The following is a 9,206-nucleotide window of genomic DNA, read 5'->3' as shown; positions in this document are numbered from 1 at the left end:
TCACAACAAACGATTTTGCCCTATCCCCCTTCAAAAAAAAAAGGATTTTGCCCCAGCTCATTAACTATTACTACAAGGGAATCATGTCTGATTAATTGACGAAAAGTATGGGGGAAATAGGTACAATCATCCACGTGACGGTCATGGAATCATGTCTGATTAATTGACGAAAATATGAGGGAAATAGGTACAATCACCCACGTGACGGTCATGGAACATGTCACAACACACAAGGCATCAGCCGACCTGACACCACGCACACGATACAACGATGAGAAGACCAGAAGAGAGCATTTCGTTAGGCCAACTACAAGCGCCAGTGTAACTTCTGCTGATTCTGCCGAAGTGAACGCGATCCGTAATGGCTTTCTTCTAGCATTGAACATTGGATGTACATCTCTTATTGTCGAGTCAGACAGCCTCGATGCAGTCGAGATCATCAACCAGGAGGACTACCAGGGACATGATGTTGCTATCTATATGGAGAGTAAGCATCTGGGGGCTAATTTCTCTAATGTTGATGTAATTCATTGTTTTAGAGAGGCAAATCTTGTGGCTGATAGCATAGCAAAGAATTCTCTTAGCTCTAGATCTTCTTTGGTTTGGGACAGTGAGTGTCCGGACTTTATTTCTCATCAAATTGTAAACGATCTTACCATTATTTGAGAAATAAAGTTTTAATATTAAAAAAAAAACTACAAACGTCAGTGTTATCACCAGAGATGCTACATCGACGGAGCCTTACAGGGTTTCAGAGGGTTCGTTCAAGGTGGCAAAGTGTGATTGGACAAAGGGGTGGGAGGGGCCCCACCCACCTGAAAATCAAGGGGGGCATGTTTAATTGGTTAGGAAAGGGTCTGTCGAAGCTTGTATAACCCCGTACGTCTAGCATTTTTGGTGTCATCACCAATCGCTTTGATGCAGTAACCCTGACCTTATTGTAAGTTTCAAAAAAACCATCTACTCATTGCAGATGGCCATTATAAGAACATTCATAGGCAAAGCTTGCAAATCCAGACTCTCAAACGTCTATGCATCTTGATGGCTTTCACACCCGCGTCCCTCATATTCGAATCCTCAAAACCATACAACCCATTCAACGCTATGTAAACACAATCAACAACATGCAGTTCATCGGATCAACTTTGCATCGCCGGACAAAAGAAGCATAGTTCATCGGAATTCAACGGCAAATCCATACTGCGAACTTAAAACATAGCTAAAACATAAACGTAACAGGGAAGGGCGGAGGAAATCACCATTTCCTCGCCGGGCCCTCCCCGTTCCGGTCGTCGGCGCGGCTGTGCCCCTCCTCCTTGTAGGCGTTGGGGTGCGGAGATGCGCCATCGTCAGAACTGGAGGTGCAGCCATGTGTCGGGTCCGAGTCGGAGCTGCACCTAATGCCCGATAGCCTGTGGAGCAGGCGGTCGTGCTCCTTCGCATGGCAAGTCGCCTTCGCCTTCACCACCGCCTCCTTGTTTGCCTCGCGCTTCGACAACTCGATGGCGAGTCGGAGCGCCTTGGCATTCTTGCGGCGAAGGCGCCACACATCTGTCTTTGTCGTCGTCAGAGTGCGGCGAAGGATCGACGCGAGGAGCACGGGCTTGGGATCCACCAGCGTGCCGACATCGCCTCCCCCCTCTCCCTCGCTGCTGTCGCTCGCGTCGGGCTGCACGTGCCTCGGACTCGAGCGTCCTCATGCGAGTCGCCCCTGGCGCGGGCACGAGGACACAACGATGGTCGCATACCACTTCCGGACCAGAGGGTGTTGGAGGTTGGTGGCATATCTGGCAGAGCGGAGCTAGGGATAGCAGTTTTGTCCATGGGTATGGGTACCCGCAGATACCTTACCCGGAAATAGTGGGTATGGGTAACACTTGGAGATATTTTGTACCCACAGGGAATGGGTACCCATTACCTGCAAAATATATGGGTAGGGTATGCGTAAGAAATTGTGTCCATGGGTAACCCAATGGATACCCAGAAAAAATTAATAAATGAAAATAACACCTATAATATGTGGGGTTAACATTTAACTCATATGGTTCTGCCATAAATCTCGTATTCCTTAAACAAGTCATGGCTCAAAGGCTCATAATCACCTGCTCTCCACTTCTCCTACGTCCTATGTGACTCCTAAAAAATATTAAATATTGACTCTTCGCTACCAGACTCTTGTCAAAGTCTCGATCCAGCGATCCCCAATTCCGACCAATGTCTTCCACCGTGTCGGTCTTCCACGAACCGTTGCACATACTCCTCTGATGCCTCCAAGAGACCACCCACCGAAGGAGGCCGCATCTGTACTATACTACTCTACCATGATCACTTGAATTTTGAACTCATTTCTCTACCTCTTAAGAATTGGAATGCTACATATTGCACCCAATGGATACCTATTGGGTATAAGATACCCGATGGGTATGGACATGGGTGTCAGTTTATACCCATGGGTATTGAAGTGGGTGGGTATAGAAAGTTTCTGTGGATATGGGTTTGGGTAGGAGGAGGTTGTACCCGCCCATACCCTACCCATTGCCATCCCTAAGCGGAGCTGCCGGTGTGGCACGGCGGGCGAGAAGGGCTAGCGACGTCGCTGGCGTTGCGTCGACGGGCAAAGGGCGCTGAGGAATAAGATCTGCCGCTGCCGGGGCCGCCTTGCTCGAGTAGCGACCTCCACAATATGATATGCTTAGCGAACCAACATGTGGTTGGATGGTTAGAGGGACTGTGGTATCCCCAGCCCACCAAGGTTCAAATCCTAGTGCTCGCATTTATTTCTGGATTTAATTCAGGATTTCCGGTGGTGCACATTCAGTGGGAGGAGACGTTCCCGTCGACGACGAGGTGCCTACGGTGACTTCATAAATTTCAAAATGATATGTCGTCTCAGTCTTTCGGGGGGGTTCATAGGGGTGAGTGTATGCGCATGTATATGAGCGCTTGCGTCTGTACTGTGTTAAAAAAACTTTGATAACTTAAATATGATTTATTTTCCCACTTTCTTCTATTGTGGTTTATTTTCTTGGAGAATACACCGGAGAGCTGGCAGTCTCATTCATAGAGGAAGAAAAAAAATACATCGCAAAAGAAGAGAGGAAGAAAAATATAGTGTACGCAAAAATACCTCAACTCATGACTAAGAGCATCTCCAGCCCCCCCCCCCCCCGACAGCCCCCCCAGGAGCACTTTTTTAGCGCCGGTTGTAAAAAACGTCCCAGCCATGCACCCAGGACCTCGTTTTTCGCCGGATCTAGTGAATGTTACGGCCGGCGCGCCCACCCCACACCCAGCTCCCCGCGGGGCAGCTGGGAACGCCGACACTCGCCTTTTGCATGCGCAGGCCCACCTGCAGCCCTTCTCTCTCCCCTCTCTCCTCTCCTTTCTCTCTTCCTTCCACTGCCCCGCATCTTCCCTCGCCGGCCTTGCTCCTCTCCTCGCCGACCCCCGCCCCGCTCGCCGCCTTGCTCCTCTCCTCGCCGCTCCCTGCCTGCTCGCCTTCGTGCTGCGTCCGACTCCACCCGACCAGAGACAGAGGAGCGGAGGGGAGAGGCGAAGCCGGCGACGGGCCGGCCGGCTCCTGCCGTCTCCGGCCGAGCCGAGCACACCGGCGGCCGCGGCGGGGCCCGCCGCACCCGTTCCCGGCCAGAGGGAGGCGCGGGAAGGCGCGGGGACGCGGCAACGGGCGGCGCTAGATGAGAAACAGAAGCAGGCGGGCGACGGTGGTCTTCGACGATGCGGGCAACTCTGACGGGCTCCGGCTGATATAAGGACACCGGCGGGACCGGGGCGACGAGACGCACCCGTTCAGAGGCCAAGGGGGCAGTGAGGAGGGATGGAACGGAGGGGGGGCCGCGGTGACAGGAGGTTACAGAGGCGGCGACGGTGGTGATGGTTTTCGGTGGAACAGCCAGCTCCGGCGAGGGCAAGTGGGTGGGGCGAGCTGCGGGAGTGAGGGGGAGCTCGTGGACAGGTTGGGAGGAGGGGAGAGGGGCTAGGCACGTCGGGGTGGACCGAGCTCCGGCAATGGCCACGGTGGTCCAGGAAGAAACGGCGACCTGGGGAGCACAACGGCTGAAAATTTTTTGCACCCAAAGACGAAATTAGCGCCGAGGCCTTTTCAGAAGGTCGAAAAAACGCCTCGTGGGTGACACAACGGCTGGAGATGCTCTAACCACGTTTACTACGCACCGTTTTTCTGCTCTTGCCATGCAGTTGGCCCCAGAGGAGAGGCAGCCACAAGGTCACAACTGAAGCAGTGAAAAGTCTGTGGTGCACCGAGCTCAGCCAGGGGTAGCAAGAGCCACATGTTCCCTCCGAAAGGAAGCAAGAAACACATGCCACTTGCGCGTGGAGAATCCCTCCGTGGAACATCCGGGGGATACGGTTGCCTGGGCCATTTTGGAAGCAACCGCTGGAGCCGAGCCAAGGGCGTTAACCGCAACGGTCCACCCCTGCTGTAGCTAAAAGAGAAAACCACACTAGAGTCTACACAAGGTAACTGGGCTGTCATGGACCCGTGGTGGGCTCCAGAACGTTTCTATCTTTTTTTTTTTGAAGAGAATATGGACTGAGCTCTCATGATGCCGGATTTTCGAAAAGAAATACTACTGCCCGAAGCCAAAATCATTTCAGTAATCAATACTGGAGGAGTGAACATTTATGCTTGATTGATTTGGAGGGATATTTGGTGATGAGATGAGAAGGAAAGTAGGCAATCAATTGGCAGTGCCGATAATAATGGAGTAAATCATGGGCAGCGATCGAAGTAGTTAATGCCAGTACCAAACTAGTATAGCACCGCTAAACAAAACCAGGGCAGGGGAGGGGAGGCGGGAGAAAGAGAGTGCATGTCGACTCGGCTCGGCTCGGCGGGGTCAAACCAAAGAAGCCGCGTCGCCCCGCTCCCTTCTGCAGAATCTATCTACAGAAGGAAAAGGAGGGTTCCTGCGACCGCTGCCAAAGGAAAAGAAGCGACCCGAACCGGTGACGCGGCCCGGTTTGTTTTACCGCGCGTATTTTGGGCCACGGGGCGGGAGCCGGGAGGGGTCGTCGCATCCAGTACTGGTAGCTCTCGTTTAGTTGTTAGCTGCGGCGTGCGTGCGTGCGTGCCGGTGCTGGCAGTCCTCGTGGGCTCGGGTCGCGTCTCGCGTGGCGTAGCGTACCCTGCCATCCGCGTCCCTATCCACCCGCCCCGCCCCGTCCCCATCCCCGTCCCGACCCTTCCCGGTGTTCGCATCGCCCTCGCGAGCCTCGCCTAGCCTTCTCCCCCCAGCCCAGCCCAGCCGCACCGTCTTCTTCCTCCCACCCCGCCCACGCCCAGCCCTACCCTACCCTACCTCTCCCTTTCCGCAAGGGCCAGATAGGATTTGGTAAGGTTCTTCCTGCCGCCGCCGCAGAAATCCTCACGGAAACCGGGCCTTGGGGGCCAAGCAACCCAGCGAACCTAACTCGACTCGGTTCTCTCGATTCGTTCCTGCTCGCCCCTCCCCGTTTCTCGATTTGATTTGATATTTTTCCGGCGAATTTCGCTTTCACGATCGCCGGATTCCGGGGCGCATCGGATTCGCGATCGGGGGCTGGGATTAGATTCTCGGCCGCGGCGTAGTAGTAATAATTTCGCAAGGGGGGAACCCGCCCGAGGTAATCGGCGGAGCATCGGTTCTTCTGGTGGTGCTAGCTGTTTGTTCCCGTCCTGTGCGGCCCGATCTCGGGGGCGATGGCCGACGACGGGCTCGACCGGTGGCGCGGCTTCTTCCGGGGCGCGGGCGTCGGCATCTGCGAGGCCATCGAGAAGGCCATCCTCGTCGCCGCCGCCGACGAGCCGCAGGAGTTCCTGCGCCGCCGCGACCGCATCGCCGAGCGGCTCTTCAACGCGCTCCTCGCCCGCCCCTCCTCCTGCCACGGCTGCACCGCCAGCACCGGCTCCGCGCCCCCCGCCACGCCCGCCGTCGCTGAGGACAAGGGCAGCGTGCGCCGCGTCCCCGACAAGGACTGCAAGGTCGACAGCAGCAGCCTCGGCGCGCCCGGGGGCGGGGCGCTCGGCGGCGGCATCAGCGAGGACGACGACTCTGACTCTGAGGACGACGAGCGCCTCCGCCGCGCCGCCGCCAGCAACTACGGCCACAACTATGACGACGACAACGAGGAGGAGGAGGAGGAGGAGCAGGACGCGGCCGTGCCGGCGGAGGAGGACCACCACGCAAAGGATGACGACCCGGAGGCTGAGGAGCTGGAGGCCCTCACCAACGAGATCGATGAGGAGTCGCAGATCGTTGGGGAGGTCATCCGCATCAAGGAGCTCCTCCTGCACAAGCAAGACCATGTATGGACTCCTATCTGTGCACTTCTTCCATTCATATTGCTAAACCTGTTATTTGTCAACTCTAGTGAGCACTTAGCATTGATCTGAACTAAAACACAAATGGTGTCTTGCAGTCGGATGCTACTCTGTTCGACTCACTTAGGAGGCTGCAGCTGATGCAATTGTCCGTCTCCACGCTTAAGGTACCTATCTTGCATACCGCATATGAGATATCTGGTTTTGTTGCTATTTGGTTTGCTTATCTTTGGGGCTGTTCATCATAGGCTACCGAGATTGGGAGGGCTGTTAATGGCCTTCGGAAGCACAGCTCGCAGCAGATTCGTCACCTCGCGCTGGCTCTCATTCAGTAAGCTTCATGAACTTTTATCTAGTTTGGTTTTATACAACTAGTTCATGCTTGAATCTGAAGAGTTCAGTGAGGCAAATTACTTCTCATGTTCTGAAAAGATTTTGACTAGTACCAGTCCATCTGCACTGCCACATGGTCACCATTTACCTTTGTTCGCCATCCCAAAGAAAAATGAGAAAATTACCTTGTTAGCATGAGTCCAAAGCAATCTTGTAAACTATTGTTGACATCTTCAGTTGCTTTTTGTGTTTCCAGGGATTGGAAAATTTTGGTTGATGAGTGGGTCAGTACTACCAACGTTGCCCTTGCAGGTAAAGGATCTGAATTTGTCCAATGTTACATTATTTCATCCATCAGTTTCAGAGTTAATTCTATGTGAATGAATGCTCAGATGCAAGCCTCTTAGCTTACTATATTATTGCTGCTTTTACCTGCAGACAACTCCCCAGGAACTTCAAACCCTTCTGTTGTGGATGATGATGATGAAGAAGAAGGCCTTCCTTCTCCACCTTTGGATGAAGGAGCATTCTTTGCACCTGAGACTACTGCCATTCAACTCTCTGAGGTACTAATATATCCACTCTTGCTATCTGAATTGTTTTAGTGATGAACAATAAGCTAATTAACTTCCATTGTTATTTTGCCTGTTCGCCTTTGCAACCTGAAGTTCTTTGACGAAATGGATGAAGATGGAAGTGAGTACAACTACCCAAATTGCTTAGTTTTCCCTTGCTATGCTAGCACTCCATAGATTGTGTGATAACTAACATTATATTACGACAGACTTGAGACACAACAATGATGCTCGCCTTGGAAACAAGAGGGAAAACAATGGCAGGAGGCCTGTAAACCATTCAACTGTGTCAAAACCAGAACTTACTCGACCTGTTGGAACTGTTGAAAGAGATCAGTTCAGGAGACCAGAATTGACAAGGCAAGAACCACCAATGAGGCATACAAACCAGCAAAAACCTCAAGGTTCAAATTTGCAAGCCAAGCCCCAAGGCATGCTCAACAAGCAATCCAGGCCCCTGAGTTCTGATTCTGGATCTATGAGACCAATGAAGGCGGCTACTCAACAGAAGCCCATCGGTGAGATGAAGTACAAACAGACTCAGGAACACTTCGGCGTCGAAAGAAAACCTGCAATGGGTCATGTGGATGTAAGTATCACATGCTACTGAGACTTAAGCTATGATGGTGCTTAAGATCTCATGACTTATATCTATCCTTTGACTCCAGAAATCAAGGCTTCGTGCACAGCCTTCATCAGGAGTCAGGTTAGAGTCGGCAAGGCCAAAGACCCAGGATGGCTTGGAAAGCAACGTAAGGTTGGAAGTAGCCAAGCGTAGGCTTCAGGAACGTTACCAGGAAGCTGAAAATGGTTCGTGTTATACCTCTTTGTTGCAATATTTTCTTTTATTGCATATATGATCTTGTGGTTTACCTAACTGTACTCTTCCATCCGCCACAGCAAAGAAGCAGCGCACGATACAAGTAATGGAGCTGGGCGACATACCAAAGCCCAAGAGTAACACCAGGCAACCTATGGTGAAGTCAAGGAATAACATTAGAAGTAGGGTACTTGGCCGGCGCTGATTCTTGTGTGATGTTTTCCTTCACCTGATGAATTTGTCGCCATGTCGAGCTGGTCCAAAAGGAAGCAGCTGAACTTGGTTGCCAGGACCAAAACCATATTTTTGAACATAAGCACCTTCACCTCTGATGGAGAGTTATCCTTGAAGTTGCGAGAGTCGCGCTGGATGCAATAAGTTAAGCCTTTTGCTTTGCATGCATTCTCCGCTCTTGCGTTGGGGGCTCGGGAGAGTTTAGTCATGTCTTGATAATCTGAGAGTGGACATGTAGTTCATCCTGTATCGGCTGGTTAATTTTTCTTCCACTTTACTTGGGAAGGAAGCTGTAGATACTCAGATAGAACAATTATCAATATTCGGTACATTTCACATATCCTGGACATTTTACATGAGTTTATTCCGTGGACATTCTTGGCATATTCGTTGCTTCTTTGCAAGTCTGGACCAATTATGATCCGGTGGCTGGCCTACTTGCTCCTCACATGCAAGCTTAGGTCAGCCTTTGCACCAACCATCCTCTCCAATGGTGGTAATGTGCTTGTTTGGTCATGATCAGACTTTGGGTTCTTGCTGCTCGTTAGAGTAGTGTCAGTGTCAACTGTCTCTACGCACTGCAAATGCAATGTGGTTGCAAATTTCTAAGTTATCCTCGGGGAAATTGCTTAGTTGTATGGAAAAGATGGGAGCAAAAAGTGATGAAGATGTGCATTGCCGTTTGGGAGTAGCGTGGATTCCACCAGCGTAGTGGTCAGTCAGGATGGGCAATAGCGTGAGCAGACAACCAAGAAAGCCAGCGCACCATTTATTCCTCCTTTCTTCTTATCCATTGTTGCATGTTCCAACTTCCATTTAAGGATCTTTTTTTTCTATTTTTTTCTTTAGTTCGGTAGAAGCAATCCAAGGCTTGTGACTTGTGAGCCGGCCATTGTTCCACCAA

General features: G+C 51.8%; 1 protein-coding gene across 1 annotated transcript; it reads left to right on the top strand.

The window, feature by feature from the left end:
- The first annotated feature begins 5,187 nt into the window (after positions 1-5,187).
- LOC125518434 (putative mediator of RNA polymerase II transcription subunit 26b) lies at positions 5,188-8,640 on the top strand. The gene is made up of 9 exons (XM_048683274.2): positions 5,188-6,325; positions 6,439-6,507; positions 6,589-6,671; positions 6,930-6,985; positions 7,112-7,239; positions 7,342-7,369; positions 7,458-7,837; positions 7,917-8,058; positions 8,149-8,640. The coding sequence occupies exons 1-9, from the start codon at positions 5,720-5,722 to the stop codon at positions 8,271-8,273; spliced, it is 1,617 nt and encodes a 538-aa protein (XP_048539231.1). The 5' UTR covers positions 5,188-5,719; the 3' UTR covers positions 8,274-8,640.
- Positions 8,641-9,206: the final 566 nt, after the last annotated feature.

This window comes from Triticum urartu, chromosome 1A (genome assembly GCF_056163025.1).
Source record: "Triticum urartu cultivar PI428250 chromosome 1A, HENAU_Tu73, whole genome shotgun sequence".
NCBI classification, from domain to species: domain Eukaryota; kingdom Viridiplantae; phylum Streptophyta; class Magnoliopsida; order Poales; family Poaceae; genus Triticum; species Triticum urartu.
The sequence above is the reverse complement of the archived record's forward strand: the minus strand, read 5'-3'. Positions and strand labels throughout refer to the sequence as shown.